Source organism: Sturnira hondurensis, unplaced genomic scaffold (genome assembly GCF_014824575.4).
Source record: "Sturnira hondurensis isolate 20B ecotype Veracruz unplaced genomic scaffold, ASM1482457v3 Scaffold0008640, whole genome shotgun sequence".
NCBI classification, from domain to species: domain Eukaryota; kingdom Metazoa; phylum Chordata; class Mammalia; order Chiroptera; family Phyllostomidae; genus Sturnira; species Sturnira hondurensis.
In genome coordinates, this window is record NW_028081271.1 from 9,972,757 (window position 1) to 9,990,656 (window position 17,900).

Sequence of the window (17,900 nt, forward strand, 5' to 3'; positions counted from 1 at the left end):
TCTATGTCCTTTTCTCCTATGTTTTGCATTTGAAAAGAGACAAGTGATAAGGAGAAAAATTACTTACCTGTGGAATTATCCCTCAAACTTACCCAGTATGAAAGAGGGTATAATGAGAATCAATAGAAGATAATGAGTTTAGTGGGAGATAATGGCACGAATTGATAGAAGGTATAGATATCATACGAAGGAGAATTAATCTGCCTATTATAGTAAGCCTTGTTTCTTTTTCATCTACTTCTCCTTTTCTTTTGTAATGTCCGAGATAGGAAGAGGAATGAATTATCTGACAAATTTAGATTTTGCAAACTTGTGCTTTGGTGAAAGTACTATTGAAATACAATGTTAAAGAAGATTTTCAACACTCCATGTGTCATTTCCTTTTTTCACGAATCAAATACTGCAATACTATGTGATAAGGATTTTACATTTCAATTGTGAAGAGTGGGAAGTGGATAAACCAGTTCAGCTGTCTTTAGGACAAACGGTAAAGTAGTTTATTTTCATGTTTTTCCAAAATTGCTTCTATTAATTATATGTATCTAATCTGTGTCTGGGTGTGTGTGTGTGAGATGCATATGTATGTATAGGTGTATATACACATCATCAATAGTTTATGGTAGAATTTTTATCCCATCACTAGTAATTTGGTTTCATGTTTTCAATGGTAAAAAGATAGAAGTTTTTCTTAGGTTTTCCATGAATAAAAATGTATGTGTATACATAGATATATGTGAAATATACGAAATACTTTGTTGGTTAAACTGGTAAGAAACTTTTAGTATATAGCTGTGTATATTTTATTGAAAAATATTGGCTTTATTCAAAATATAGTTAAACATTTAATTAGTCTCATTTCCTTAATCTTCATATTATACTTTTGGCTTTAACTTAATGCATTTTATTACCTTTACATGCTCATATAGAAACTATTATTTGTGTACCAATATGTGCATTCACTGGACTACTTGTAGGGAAATATACAGTCAAAATACTGTCTTCAGGAAGTTCATGATTTAAGACAAATGTATACCTTGAGCACCTTCATATGTATAGTATATTAACATATAATCTGAGTACCTTAACTAGTTACAAAAGTGTGCAGATAACTACTATGGGAATATAAGAGAGGCCAAAAGAGAGAGAAGACCATTAAAAAACATTCATGGGTTTGTTAGAATTAGCTTCATCTTGAAGAATGGGTAAGATTTACACAGTATAAAATGGGGGTTAGAGTTGTCATTGGCCACGTGAGAATAGCGTTAGAAAAGTTACAGACCTGAGACTACGAATGTTTTATGCAGTACTTAGTAGCTGAAATTCTGTAAGTATATTCTGCCTACATACAAATCCAAGCCTCTCCACTCCCTAGTCGTATAACTTTAGTTATTTAAACCTTTTAGTTCTCTGTTTCCTTGCCTTATAAAATAGCAACAATACTGCTGTCTACTTCAGGGAGCTACTATGAGGATACAATTGGAAAAATTTAGATAAAAAGAAATTGGTATTTGATCCCTGGCTGGTGTGTCTCAGTGGACCGAATGCCAACCTTTGAACCAAAGTCACTGGTTTGATCCCCAGTCAGGGCACATGACTGGGTTGTGGGCCAGGTTCCCAGTAGGGGACACATGAGAGGCAACTGCACATTAATATTTCTCTCCCTCTTTCTCCCTCCTTTCCCCTCTCTCTACAAATAAATAAAATCTTAAAAAAAGAAATTGGTATGTTAAAATAAAGATGATTCACTTATTGATGGTTGTCTATGTATGAATTTATAAAAATGATTTTAAATCCTTATAATAATTTAAATTGAAATTGTAATCATGTTTTACACATACATAGAAACTGCAATCAAATAAGTTAAAATGTTTGTCAAAAGTCCCATAGTTCGCCCTGGCTGGTGTAGCTCAGTGGATTGAGTGTGGGCCTGTGAACCAGACAATCGCGGTTTGATTCCCAGTCACGGCACATGCCTGGGTTGCAGGCCAGTTCCCAGCAAGGGACTCATGAGAGGCAACCATACATTGATACTTCTCTCCTTCTCTCCCACTCTAAAGGTAAATAAATAAAGTCTTAAAAAAAAAAAGGTCACATAGTTTGGAAATGGCACAACCGATATTGAAACCTAGACCTCAGATTCAAATTGGTGCTCTTTCCTTTTCGTTACAGGAGGGGCACGGGTGGTGCTGGGCACAGTGTAGCTGTTTCCACTTCGTACCTTAACCCCTTTCATGGGCACAGTTCTGAAGTGGAGAGCTATTTTTTCCAAATATATATATATATATATATTATTTTGTAACATTTTAAACTATTCCTTCAAAATTACAGTTTTTTCATTGCAGAGTTATTTCCCCCAAATGTTAAAGATAAAGTTAACCTTAAGAGTTTGTTGACAACTCTGAATAGAGAATAGTCTTAGAAGAAAGACTGTGCCTAAATTATATATAGTATGTAAAAAGGGTTTGTTTATGTAAAGATCCCCTGGGTATGTATGAGCAATTGATATGAATAAAAGAAAAACCCAAGAAGAAAAATACATAATTACATGGAAGTATATCCTCAAGACTGATAACAGAAGATGCAAATAAAGGCCACCTTGGGATATTAATTTTTGTTGAAATAGAAATGATTCCAAAATAAACATCATTACTAAATAGTGGTGAATTTGCTTTAAAACTGCCACACTCACTTTCTATGAAAATCATTGTAAATTTTTTATGATTTTTATAAAGAGCAGTTAGGCAATAGATGCCAAGAAGTTCAAAATAGTTTTTCTGTTAACTGATACTTTGATAGTTTCATTATAGTCAGTGCATGGTGAGTTATTCTAAAATAACATTTCAAAAAAAGACAGAAAAAATATGAAAATATTACATTATCTGTATTAGTAAATATTGTCCTCCAAAGAAGAGGGACGGATTTTAAAAAGCAGAATTAATTATAGAAAAATGGGTACATGAATAACACTCCTATATTTGATGAGTTATTATGTAGCCCATAATTTTAAATTAGAAAATAATTTTAAGTATAAAAATATGAATAAAATCTTGAACTATATAAAACCAAATGATGTCACTGTGAATCAACAAAGTAACAAAGTCTATGTACTTTGTTACTTTGTTACAAAGTAACAAATACTCAAATTTCATATAAAAAATGAAAGTGTTTTTTCTTACATTAGAGCAAAGGATAATAGAAACTTTGCCCCTGTTTATTTCTAATATAGTCATAATGTTCTTATAATAAAAAACAAACAGGAAAAATGTGTCAGTTATGTTTCCAAACAAGATAACATTGGAATTCTTTCATGTGATTTTCCTACTGAAGCTTCTGAAAACTTTTCACCCACTTTATTGCAGAGAGCTGCAATAAAGCTGATATTGCAGAGATCTGTTTCACTTCTCATGAGAACGTCCTTTTGATAGATTCCACAAACGCAGAGATTTCATGGTTCTTTGTTAGTGCATTGACATTTGGTTGAAACTCTAACTTTATGTGAAGTTACCTTTTCTATTAACTATGGAAAAGACATTTAAAGACACCTTGGGATTGTGTAAATGGCTCACTAGCTGCTAACAAAACTTTATATGTGTATGTTGTTTAAAATTATTTAAAAATTGCAATAATAATGCAAGCAGAGAACTAAAATAATCTAGTAAATCTAAAGAATGCCTTTGAGGCAAAGTGGGAAATGTGGGGGTAAAATTTTTGTTTCACTTTCCTATTTCCACACAATTCAGAGAAAACCTTTTTGTTTTCCACTGAATAAAAGAACTTTTATAATTTCCATATTAGTCAAATACAGAATTTTCCACATTAGTCAAATACAGAGTGAGGCATGACCCCATATATGAAACCTAGTCATCTTGCAAAAAAATTTGTCTTTTATTTATTTGTGAAATTTCTTATAATTTATTTATATATTTAATGGGTACCTACCAAGTGCCAAGAACTTTCTGGTCACTGGACAAAAAAGATAAAACTCTTGAAACATGGCTCTAACTTGGGTAAAAGTAGACAGACAATAGACATGATGAATTAAAAAACAAGAATTTCAAGTTGGATCGTGATATGTTTTTTGAAAAGAAAACTTAAGCCAGGAAGGACTTGAGGAAGTGAAAGAGCTATGTTGTAATTTTACATCTGAGGCTCGGGAAGTGTCCACGTGAGAGGTTTTCATCAGGACCAGAGGGAGATGGGGAGGTGTCCCCATGTCCTGGGCAGTGGAGTGGTATGATCTGACTTGCTTGAGGCACATGGAGAATAAATAATTAGATAAAATAGAAAGAGGAGGAGTGAAGTTGGGAGACCAGCTGAGAGAGATGATGGGGCACCAGCCAAGCTGGTCATAGGGAGGGTGGCATTGATTCGTTGTGGAGCATGGAACGAGGAAGGCCCCCAGCTTTGGGCCACTAAAAACTCCAAGTAGTGATGTAATTGCATGTACAGGTCTGGAGTTAAGAGGAGAGGGCTGGACAACAGATACTGATGTAGGAGTCTTCAACCAGCCTTATGTATTTAAAGTGAAGATGCTGGTGAGAACACCAATGTGAATGAATAAAAATAGAAAGAGGGAAAAAACTGAGACCTGGAACAATCCGATGTTAATAAGTTGGAAGATGAGGAGAAATAAGCAGAGAGAAATTAGACTCCCCTGAATGGACTGTGTAGGGCAATTTTCTATTGAGTATCTGTTCTCAATAGAAAGGCATGAAGCATGACCAGATTTCTGCTATACACTCAAGGCCCATCCTTTTTATACATTTACTCTTTCTTTTTTTTCCTTTAAAATATTTTTATTCATTTATTTTTAGGGAGAGGGGAAGGGAGGGAGAAAAAGAGGGAGAGAAACATCAGTGTGTGGTTGCCTTTCATGTGCTCCCCAACGGGGAACCTAGCCTGAAACCCAGGCATGTGCCCTGACTGGGAATTGAACAGGTGACACTTTGGTTCACAGGCTGGCACTTAATCTACTGAGCCACACCAGCCAGGGCATATTTGCTGTTTCTTGATCTTTCAAGAACCTGCTTCTGTCTCTACCATGAGGCAAAACAGCTCAAATTCCATGTAGCAGGTTGTGGGTGTCTTTGCATGCCTTGAAAACCCTTTTGTCTACCAGGACTCTGACTTGTCTTTCTACAGTAGTGTCAGAGGTTCTTCCCTGCTTTTAACACTGATTCTTCTTCCTTTACCTGCCCATTAAATATGGTTGTTTTCAAATGTATGTCTTCCATATTATTTTTCTGAAAATATTTTGTTTGATGTTTTTCTCCTTTTCTTTGTTAAAGTGCTATATTTTGATGCTTGTTCGTCAATTATTTTCCTTTCCTTTCCTTTCTTAATGCTTCTGGAATTCCCCCATGTAATTGCCAGCTCTCCATTGCTACTACCCATGATGCCTAGCTGAGGTAGAGAAAAGTGAGCTAAAGTCAAAAAATTGGAATAGAGTGGAAGGAATGGCTCTGAGGAAGTCAAAGGTTGACGTGCAATCAGAGATAGGTCTCATGGGTGAGGGTGAACTAGGGTAAAGCCCTGACCTCTGGCTGAGGCGACCGTGCTTTGCTGGTATCTCTATATCACCTTTATACCCAAGTGTGCTGTATGTGTCTCACTGGTCAAAGAGTAGAAATAAATGATTGTGAGAAACAGATGACATATGCCAATACTCAAAAATAAAAAAAAGAAAAATGAGGTTGATTTGGAAAATATACCATTGTAGCTAGTTGTATTATTTAAAAAACAATTCTGAGTTGCCTCAAAAATGGCATCCGAGCATCTTTTCATGTGTCTCTGGATCCTCTGTATGTCCTCCTTGGAGAAATGTCTGTTCAAGTCCTCTGCCTTGAACAGACATGTTTGCAACATCATGGATGGAACTGGAAAGCATTATGCTGAGCGAAATAAGCCAGGCGGTGAAAGACAAATATCATATGATCTCACCGTTAACAGGAATCTAAACAAACCAAACAAGCAAGCAAAATACGACCAATGACACTCAAATATGGAACAGGCTGACAGGGTCCAGAGGGGAGACGGGAGAGAATCACAGGGGAAAAGGGAATGGACTCACATGAACAAGTATAAAGGACAAATGGACAATAACTAAGGGTGGGGGGTGGGCAGGGTTGGGAATATAAGACAGAAAGCTGTACTTGAACAAGAATTAAATAAAAATTATATTAAAAAAAAGAAAAAAATGGCATCCGAGCTGGAACTATATATATCACTGGTGATAATTTATGGATTTTTGTCTCCCACATTAGAGCATAAGATCTTCTGTGGTTCTATTCTATATGCATTGATCTTGACATTGTTGTGCCTTGCACAGTGCTTGTATAATGGTACATAATAGGAATTTGTCGAACTGGCCTACATGAAGGGATGGGCATTTCCATCTTAAAGTTTATTGACTGAAAAATATCCTAGTACTTACCTTTCTATTTCATGATGTACCTCTGGCATTTTAGAGGCATCTAGGAAGGAAGGAAGGAAGGAAGGAAGGAAGGAAGGGAGGAAGGAAGGAAAAAAGAGTAGAATTCTTTGTTTCTCCCAAAGAGAAAAGACTTCTTTGTTCCTCCTTTAACTTGAGAAGGACCTGTGGGTTCTAAATTGCAAATTTATTGAAAAAATACACATGGAGCTTCTAACAGAGTATATGAATAAAAATAACACGCACTTTGCTCTATTGAGGCCAAAGTTAGACCACTCTATTATAATCCTGGATTTGCTATCTTTTCTCTTTAAAATAATAAATTGTTTAAGTTTTCTATAAGAAATATTCACATAAGCTTTAACAAAAACTTAGAATGTATCTATATTTAAAGGGCTAAATGTGCAGGCAGTGATTTGAGAAATATCCCCCCAAACAAGCTGAGGAATCTGTGTTGCTGAAGCACCTGGAAAACCCCCACTTTTCCGGGTTGACTAACAGTCTAATTGCTTGAGGCAAAGATTGCAGAGAGAGTTCCTAAGTCTCCACCCACATTGGGGATATGTTTTGAAGAGTGGTTCTCAAACAGGAATGGGTGTTTGGAAACGTGTAGGGATGAAGTTTTGGGACTTTATGCAGGCAGGAAGCAATGGTGCAATGGTTAAGAGACATTATTGACAGTTACTGGGTGGCAGCGGGGGGTGGTGGTAAACGTGCTGTACAACGAAGACAGTCCTTTGCCAAAAAGGATCGTCCCCACCAAAATGCTAGTACGATTCTCCTGAAAACTCCGCTGGGGCATGTCCCCCGCTAGTTGCCCGTTGACCAGACAAAGGGAAAATGAATGCCGATTTAGAACAGGCTACAGTGAGTGGCTGTGTCTCAACAGTGTCACATGGTCACCAGCCCCAACCTTTGGTTCATGTTCAAGGTGGCTATGAAAAGAATGAGTGTGGAATGGGGGGGGGATCTGAATTAAGGACAAAATTTACTTACCAACAAATTCCCTATCAGAAAAGCACGGCTTTTTGGTCCCCCCGTCTCAAAATATCCATTTTCTTTAAAAAACCAAAACCAAAACCAAAATAATATGTGAGACTAATACCTTATAAAACACAAATCAGTTCATTCAACAAATATTTTTAAGTATATTTTACATTCCAGGTTGCTTTATGCTCTGGTGATAAATATTTAACAAATAAAATATGGTCTCTCCTTTATGTACCTCAGGGTCTAGAGAGATTTATTCGACTCAAAAGGTTTCATCTTTTTTACAAAAATAATCACATCTAGAAGATTGAGTAATATAATGGATGTTTACTTTGTATTTAAGTGAAGGTGGAGTCACAAAAGTCAAATATGAAGACCAAAGTCATAGTCGAACACATAGTCAAACACACTGGCCTTCTTCCAGGCCAGTCAGCAGCCTGAAAGAAGCGATTTCTTGTTGCATAGTAGATGTATGTGAATGCATACATTGTGAGCCCCTTTTTTATAAACTAAGTTCACAGTTAAAGAACTTTACCACATAGTCCTCATTGCTTTGACCCATAGTTTTAAAAGTTGATTTTGCTAAGCTTTATTGCGATCTCATTCTTTAAAGTGGTTTTTTCATTTGTTTTGCTTGGCAAGTGAACTGTCATCCAATTCAAAGAACAGTGAATGAAAAAGGAGCAGGTGCTAGGGGATTCTGGGTCTGAATGATCTAAGTTGGTTTCCTAGAATGATCAATTTTCCAAGGTTATTTATTATACTTTGTATCTACCTAAGAGAAGAGTAGGTAGATTTTATACCTTCCCCCCCCACTTTCTTCCTCCACCGAAGCCAAATCATTTAAGAATGCACTCTGGTCAGATCAACAGGATATAAGGACACTAAGACCAATTCACAGAATTATGCATGAACAAAGATTGTCTCTGCAAACTACGATACAAAGAGTCTCCTTGATAATATATTTTTAAAAAAATATACGTTGGCTGGTAGCCAGGTACTTGCAAACACCCCTGCCCAAAGCTGGATGAATGTTTGCATGTGAACGATGGTCTTCATTTCCTGGACAAACTATGAATTCGGTGCTCTGAAGTTTCCAGTACTGTCACCTCAACGTGGCTGGCTGGCTGTGCTAAATCCCTAACTCAGCATTAAAGAGAAAAAGAAATGATGAGAAGATGTTGGTGTTATTCCGAGTTTATCAGTCAAATGAACTGAATCGTTTCCCAGGTAACATCATATCATTTCTTTTCATGGAAAACGTTCCTCAGCCGTGAGCACTCGCATTGGAAGCTGCAGCATTTCTAGAGAACTTGGTGGAACTGCAAACTATTGGTTCTTTCACCGAAAACATTGAAAATCCTGATGACTAAAGCCCATCAATCTAGTTTTTAATCAAGACTCGAAAATGATTCTGAAGCATCTTAAAGAGATACAGGCATAGATTTTGTCATAAAGTATAGATTGTGCCTTAAAAGCCACAAGGACATATTTCTGATGCTGCCAACGTATAATGAGGAGTCTTGAGAAATAAATAAATACCTACAAATAAGAAAGGGAGAAGAAAACTAAGTTTTTCCCTTAATTCCTTATCTGGTGACTAGATTTTAATCTCCCCCAAGTGATAAACAGATGAGTTGGCAAGATAGAAACTGGCTCGTGAAGATCTGATAAAAGACCACAGGAAATATTTGCTTCAATTTTTGCACAGCTCTCTGTTCTACGGGAAATTATTTTTTCACTTCAGCTAAACAGTTGTTTTCTGCCACTTGGAAAAATCATTTTTATAGCTAAAAATGAAAAGCTATCTCTCACTCTCGAAAAACACACACATACAAACAGATACACATTTGTACATGGAGAAAGAGATGAGTCGTTTCTATGTAAGTCTGTCTTTTCCTGTTACAATAAAAACTTATGGGTAGGTATTAATGTAATATGTTAATATAGATAGTAGATATATAAATTTAGTTAATTATGTTCCTTGGTCAAATTAAATTTTAATTATAAAATTCATTTGGACACATTGGACCAAATGGTCCTAGCTATTTTATGTGTAATTGATAAATTTTTACTTGTGTTTGACAGAAATATGGCACAGTGGAATACCATTGGTGACGAACTGGAGGACGATGATAGCTTTTCAGAGTCTGTCAAGTTTGATGCTCGATCAATGAAAACTTTGCTACTTTCGAGTAAGTAGGAGAAGGGTGGGAATGCCCAGGCAGGTTACCCTTGGAGTTACTGATGTTATGTAAAATCGCAGTCTTGAGACTTATCTGAAATGTGTATGAACATGAAACTAATACTTACTGGATAAGTAGGCCTTTCTCTGTCTTGAGACAAAATGCAACATAAGCTTAAATTGAAGTAAGGAAACCTTATAATCAGTGAAATTAGTCCACAACATTGATTGAGTTCTCTGATTTCCCAGCCACTGGACTACATCCTGGGGGTGACTATGAACCTGGCACCATGTATTAATCTTTGAAAATCATAGGTGGTAGGTGCGTGTATTAGTTTCTTAGGGCTGCTGTGACCAATGATCCCAAACAAGTGGCTTAAAATGACAGCCATTTATTCTCTCACACTTCTGAAGGCCAGAAGGCTGAGGTCGAGGGGTCAGCAAGGCCATACTCTCTTCGAAGGCTCTCGGTTAAGAATTCTTTCTTGCCCCATTTCTAGCTTCTAGTGGCTCCTGGTAATCCTTAGCATTGCACCTTGTTTGTGACTCCATCCTCACATGGTCTTCTTCCCTGGTGTCTTCATGTCCTCTTCTCATAGGACATTAGTCAGTGGATCAGGGCCCATCCTAATCCAGTATGACCTCATTTTTTACTTGATTATCTCTACAAAGACCCTCTTTCCAGATAAGTTTGCATTCACAGATACCCAACATTTTCAACAATATCTTTTTGAGAAACACAACTCAATACATAACAGTGCTGAAACAGGTGTTTGTGGGGTCACCACAAGACCTCAGAATATAGTATTTGGCTTTATCTGGGCAGGTTCTTTTAAGGTGTCACAGAAAGAGGTGCTTTAATTCTGCTTAAGCCCTTAAGTATATTTTACCAAGGGATGGTGTGGGTAGAGAAGAAGCCATAGAGGTATTTCAGTCAGAGGAGGCAGCAAATGCAAAGTTACAGGATCTTATATGAATTCTTACATAGAAAATCCTGAAATACAGACCACAATTCCAAGGCATGACGGGTATTGCAGGCTGTGTTAGCAATAGATGGGAGGATGTGGCACCAATGAGACAAGGAGAAAGGGTAGAACAAGGTAATAATAGAGCTTTTAAAGGTGGAGATGTCGAGAGATTGAAGAAGGAGAGCAGAGTCATTGGGAATAGAAAAAAAAGCAAAACACACACACAATTTTTGAGAGCTTTTAAAAGGCAGCATGCAGAGGAGTTGTGATCATAAATTGGAGATAAAGGGGAAAAGGACTCAGGGTCTCAGGGTCTCCTCTCCTCTCCTCACCTCTCCTTTCCTCTCCTCACCTCTCCTTTCCTCTCCTCACCTCTCCTTTCCTCTCCTCACCTCTCCTTTCCTCACCTCACCTCTCCTTTCCTCACCTCACCTCACCTCTCCTTTCCTCACCTCTCCTTTCCTTTCCTCACCTCTCCTTTCCTTTCCTTTCCTTTCCTTTTCCTTTTCCTTTTCCTTTTCCTTTCCCTCTCTACCTTCATTTCCTCATGGACTATTGTTAAACAATGTCTGAACTCTTATTTTTAGTTTTGGAGTTTACTTAAGGGATTTTATTTTCACTCAGAATATATTCCCCTATGAAATGGAAGAATGTATGTGTTCACATATGCTGGTATGGATATTAAAATTTATCAGCTAGTGCTCCAAAAGGAGATGAGCACAGCATGTAGACAATAGGCCATTTTCTGTGGATGCTCAGTGAATGGGTGAGTAAATCGCCTGTCCATAGTCAGGGCTGTATTGGTTTAATCTGTGATTGTTCCTTCTGCTTCCTACCGAATAAACAAGGGCCAATTTTCCTCCTTTTTATTTCAATTGGTTTCATACTAACCATTTCACTGCAGATTACAAACATTTTAATGGAATAAGAAGATTAAGTTTTCTAATTGGGCTTTTGTTTTTCAGATCCTAAAAATGGCCCTTCCCTTCAGGAGAAACTGAAGTCCTTCAAAGCAGCACTGATTGCCCTCTATCTGCTGGTGTTTATGGTTCTCATGCCCATCATTGGAATAATGGCAGGTACGATATTCCAGAGTTCTGCATCCTGGCAGCTCATCCTGTGTATTAGTTACTCTAGAAGCAAGAAGCATCCAGTCTTTTGTGTAGGGAAGAGGCATCAGGTGAACTTCTATGACAAAGTGTTACTCAAATGTATTAAATGAAAAAACAGAGTCTTCGAAGTTGTCAAGTGAAGAAAAATGAAGTAGAATAGAAAAATTAAAGATCAGGATAAAAATATAGCTGTAGAAAGAATTGACATTTTCAAAAATATGTTATCATCTGAAGTCCTATATGCATCTTGTGGTGGGTCACTAATTTCATGACAAGTATCCTTATTGTCAGTGTTAAATTATGAACACGGTTATTTACATTAACAGTGCCTAAAATATAAAAACAAGCCAGGTGAGATAAAGGCCTCTACTGCTGGTATTGAGGGCAAAAAGGAATATTCTTGTACCTATTTTAAAAGAAAATAATGGTCTATACTTCATTAATATCTTTAAAGTTTATATGGTTACCTGTTTCATAAAGCCATTTTTTAAAAAAAATCTCTAAAAATAACCTAGTAGTAACCTCTCAAAGAAAAACACCAGACCACTGTCCTTGGGCACAATAGGATGTTTTCCAGGTATATGTGTTTCTTTGGAGAGTCTGACTAGACCTGGGGATCGATCTGAGAGCTTTCCCAGGGGCAGCTTGCATATAACTCAGCCATCTGTAAGTGTTAGTCCCCTCAGTAGCATTTTTGAGGCACTTGATTGGCATTTGAGTTTATATGCCTTGTAGCTCTCCTTTCTGTATGACTGGCAAAACGGACATGTGCTCTAATAAGAGATAGGCTGGGAGTATGACACTTTCTTATGTGCATATTAATCAGCTTAACAAGAAATTGCTCCTAAACACAAGGCCAAACCTCCTCTGCTAAGAGGCAATCTAAAGTAATATTCCAAAACAAAGCGGAATTTCTGCTAAAAAAGAAATGATGATACAACAACAAAGGTAACAGTAGCTATCATTTTGAGCACTGACTACGTTCAGACATTGGGCTCTGCGTTTTCCACAGATCATCTAAATACACCTTTCAGGTCACCCCTAAGCACACATGCGCCCATTCTCATTATCCATGAAAGGAAACTGAGCCTCATTATCCACTAAGCAGTGGAGCTGGAGTTTCCCACCCATGACACTTGACTCCTAACCTGGATGGTCTGCTGCCTCCCAGTGTAATTGGGTTTTTAGCACAAGGTAAGCTTGAACAATTAAAAAAAAACAGAGTTCCCATAATTTTAACCAGGAAAATATGTTCCACAGGTAAAGATTGGCTCCTATTTTGACCATTAAAAATAAAAGAAAACCCAACCATGACAAACTAAACCAATGAGCCAATCAAACCAAATATAGCCATCTAAGTAAAAAAAGCTGATAAATCTGTCATGAAGTGAAGTTCCTGATGCACTGAGGTTATCTCTACACTGTTTATGTACATGCTTATCTGTAGTTTGAAAGGGGTAACTGAAAGATGTTTTATTGTTTGTGATTATTAGCTATAAGGCACTTATAGTTTGGGTGAATTTCATCGCCTTTATATAAACCATGGTCTGTAGAACCTGCCCAGGAATGCAACTTCTTTCTCATAAGCTCTGAAGAATAGCTGTAAAGAATTTGGGGTTCTAACCAAGTTCAAAATCTCTGACCTATTAGAAAATGCTATCATGTCAACACATTTGTTTTAGGATTAACAGTGATTGATCTGAAGCGGTTTTGTTTACTAAAGCTACAGCAGGGATCCATGAAGACTGATGAGAAGTTAAAAATGTTTGAATCCAGTGAGTTCATGTTAGCACCCAAGTTCATCCCAAGTTGAAATAGATCTTACTGTGTCTGTCACACTTGAATAATAAACAATGGACAGTCCATTTACAACTTCAATTAAGTCATAGATCAGAATGCTTTTACAGAAAAAACATTGAATATTTTCAATGCATAATCACTACTTGCTATCAAAAAGTTGCAATTATAGAAAAAATATATCCCTAAAATGATAGTAATCACTTTGTTTTAGCAAATGTGAACTGGTGGGTAAAGTAAAATGTTGTACATAAAAAGGCTACTTAAACCTAAATGTCATGTTCATAGAAAGAGGTTCCTGAATTATAAAATCTACTCCATATGCTGCCTCTTCCTAAAGAAGCTACTAGATCACTGGTGTAGTATAATAACAACATGACTATGACTCTGGACAATAAAATATAATTTAGTATTAATCTATATAAATTGTTACTGAAATACTAAAGATTCTTCAGCTCAAAATAATACGGATTTTTGGTAGGAGAAGATACTACCAACATGAAAAAGTAATTGTGATCTGTAGGATCAGACATAACTCTCTCCCTAGGTCTTTGCTCAACCCATAAAGCTTGTTTCCTTTCAAATGTGACAAAGTCAAAAAATGCCATTTGTCCAATGATGGTGGAAGAAATAAATATTTGAAAATAGAAACTCTGGTATTCTTTACCTAGGTTTATGATACAGAGTTAAACTTAATGGAAGTAAGGATCAAATTGTGAAAATCAGAATTTGGGAAAATAACCACTGTTGTGTTTTTAAATCTATAAATAAAATGTTACCTTTATTGCCAATTCATGTTGAAATTTATGTCAAATAAAAATCCTTGGTCGTATGGATCTTTTGTTAGATCAAGTCTCTCTTTTATACTGTGAAAAGGGGCTGTTTTGCCCATTAAAGTGGAAATTGATTCTAGTATAAGTAAAATTATATGGTTGAACAATCAGATGAATTTTCCTGGTAAAGGAAAATTGAGCACAGAGATTACTGTACTCATTGCAATACTAAATCTCCCCTTAGTTTTTATATTACATGATATTAATTGCCCCTGGTTATCAATGTTGTAAAAATGGATATGTCACAGATAGTAAATCCAAAATATTAAAAAAATCAAAAAAGCTGAAACTTATCAAATGCTTATTATGTGCCAGGAATTATTTTAAGCACTTTACATATATTAGCTCATTTAATTATTTAAATACTATTATTATTCCACTTATACAGAAGTGAAATAGAAACATTGACAGATTAACTTGGCCAAGATACAATTTAGAAAGGAAAGAGCAAGAATTGCTAACCCAGGCAGTTATAATCCAGAACCTGTATTCTCCTTTTTTATTTTTATTTATTTATTTATTTATTTATTTATTTTTATATTTTTTATTTAATTCTTGTTCAAGTACAGCTTTCTGTCTTATATTCCCAACCCTGCCCACCCCCCGCCCCATGCTCCCCGCCTCCCTCCCCTTTCCGCCCCCCACCCTTAGTGATTGTCCATGTGTCCTTTATACTTGTTCATGTGAGTCCATCCCCTTTTCCCCTATGATTCTCTCCCCTCTCCCCTCTGGACCCTGTCAGCCTGTTCCATATTTGAGTGTCTTTGGTCGTATTTTGCTTGCTTGTTTGGTTTGTTTAGATTCCTGTTAACGGTGAGATCATATGATATTTGTCTTTCACCGCCTGGCTTATTTCACTCAGCATAATGCTTTCCAGTTCCATCCATGATATTGCAAAGGGTAGTAGTTCCTTCTTCCTTTCTGCAGCATAGAATTCCATTGTGTAAATGTACCGTATAGGATCCAGAGACACATGAAAAGATGCTCGATATCGCTAGCTATCAGAGAGATGCAAATTAAAACCACAATGAGATACCACTTAACACCAGTCAGATTGGCTATCATAAACAAAGAAACAAACAACAAGTGCTGGAGAGGTTGTGGGGAAAAGGGGACTCTAGTTCACTGTTGGTGGGATTGCAGACTGGTACAACCACTATGGAAAATAGTATGGAATTTTCTAAGAAAACTAAAAATGAACGTGCCTTTTGACCCAGCAATTCCACTCTTGGGAGTATATCCCAAGAACCCTGAAACTCCAATGCAAAAGAACCTATGCACCCCGATGTTCATAGCAGCACAATTCACGATAGCCAAGAGTTGGAAGCAACCTAGATGCCCATCGGTAAATGACTGGATCAAAAAACTATGTATTCTCCTTTTTTTAAAGATTTTATTTATTTCTCTTTAGAGAGAGGGGAAGGAGGGGAGAAAGGAAGGGAGAGAAACATCAGTGTGAGAGAGAAACATCAGTCAATTGCCTCTTGTATGTGTCCCCAACTCCCTAACTTGGGACTGAACCCACAGCCCGGGCATGTGCCTCGACCAGGAATCCAACCAGTGATCTTTCTTTTTGTGGTATGGTTCCCAACCAGCTGAGCCACACCAATCAGGGCAGAACATGGATTCTTAACTAAAAAAAAAGGAATAATCATCATAAAAGGAAAAAATTTAAGGGACAGCTTTTAGTTTCAGTCAGTCTTCTGAGAGTTACTCAAACAGTGTTTTGTATTAAGTAGGTGCTAAATAAATAAATCATATAATTGATAAATGCATAAATGAGGCTATCAAACCAAAATTGCCCCCACACTTAAATTAATAAATGTGATAAGATCCTACTAAGAAATATATTTTTTTTCCAATTTGTTGATACATTAAGAAGTATAAAATAATGAACACTTGAAATGGTCTCTGTTGTGGATCCTATCAAAATATAGTCACACATGTTTATTAATTCAAATAAGCTAATTCTAAAGAGAATGTAAGTAAGGACCCATGGTAACATGTTTTTTTTTTAAATTGGGATTTAATTGCATATATAGTTTAATACTTGTTCTTAATATAATAACATCTACAATAGCAACCACCATCAATAGCTTCTTTCAGTAAAGGTAGTAAATGTTTATGCTCCAAGCAAGATAACCTCTTTCATGGTTAAGGCACTTACATTTAAATAGAAGTTTCGTAGGTGTCACTTGTGTGCTATGGGATTTACATGCCTTATCTCAGCACGCTGTTGAGATCGTTACTACTGGCAGATCTTTGAAGGACCCTAAGAAAGAGGAGATAAATAACTTGCCTGGAGCACCCCGGCCAATAGTCAGAAGCAGAGCTGGGTTCCATAGTCAGGCAGCTTGACCCTGTGCAAACACTAAGGTCTCCTGGATGTAACAAACACCCTGAGCTAAGGGTACAGATTAGATGTTCCTTTTCTCATATGTTATCTCATTAATTCTTAAAATCCTATAAAGCTGGTACTATTGCTGTATCATTTTTACTCAGAAAACTGACAGTTCAGAAAAAGCTGATTATGTACATATATTTCTCAAATACAAGTTATATGAAGTTATTCTTATTATTGCTTAATAATGGTGAAGTATAAAATTTATACATTTAAATAAATATGAATAAGAGACTGACATATATGTAGATAAAAGTTATAAATAATGGAGGTAGAGACATGAAAAGATAACAAAAATCTTAACTGTCACTGGTTAGAGGTAAAATAGTGTTTAGTGTTTTCTTTATGGTGTATAATTATCTATTGTTTTTATCTGGAAAGTTAATGTTTATTCCTTTTATTTTTTAAACTATAAACATATTGTTCTAGATACTTTCAGAAGGATAATTAGCTTGTTTAGAGAATGTATGTCTATTTGGAAATATATATCAGTGGCTTTGTGTGTCTCATACCACTTAATAGACTTTTTTCTTCAGGAAATAATTACTCACAAGATTGTTTATCAAAACATTGAATATATTAGTGAGAACAGAAACAAACTAATCTAAGGGGTTTGTTAAATACATTGGGTAGATTCATATATAGAATACAATGCAGTTCTTAAAATTCTTTTTATCCAACAATTCTAAATAATATGCCAAAGTCTTTATAATATAGTATTAATTTAGAGTACTTTCCAGCTTACATATAAAATGTAAGCTTGCTTTTATAATAATAATGTGGTGGTGAAAGCAGAGAGCCAGAGACAGTGTGTGTGCTCCAAAGTAAGCATTTAACTTGGGATGAAGATTTTAATGGTAAATTATGTTCCCTTACTGTTCATCGTTTCTAAATTGTCTACTGTGAACATTTATTTCATAGTAGGCAAAAAGGAATCTTATAAAAATAATACTTTCCAAAGTAAGAATAGTATTTGTGCAATTTTTTGCTCCCTCAGCTATAAATTGGACCTGTGTAAACTGGGCGTGACAGTGCTCCTCCAGCTTCAGGGTCGGGCGTGGAAGAGGAAACACACGACTTATTCATACAGCGGATAACACTCATACTTCTGTTTTTGCTGCTTATTTTGACACCATTTTTTCCTGATAATAACTGATGTACTCAACACGCTGACCTCTGATACT

At 36.2% G+C, this 17,900-nt stretch overlaps 1 protein-coding gene across 2 annotated transcripts in view; it reads left to right on the plus strand.

The window, feature by feature from the left end:
- The first annotated feature begins 318 nt into the window (after positions 1-318).
- MSR1 (macrophage scavenger receptor 1) overlaps positions 319-17,900 on the plus strand; it is a 67,216-nt gene continuing 49,634 nt past the window's right edge. The window contains exons 1-3 of one of the 2 annotated variants that reach the window (XM_037055274.1): positions 319-487; positions 9,509-9,615; positions 11,539-11,652. In XM_037055274.1, coding sequence (XP_036911169.1) covers positions 9,513-9,615; positions 11,539-11,652 — 217 coding nt within the window. In that variant the 5' untranslated portion in view covers positions 319-487; positions 9,509-9,512. The remainder of the gene's footprint in view (positions 488-9,508; positions 9,616-11,538; positions 11,653-17,900) is intronic. The other variant, XM_037055275.1, reaches the window with a different exon arrangement.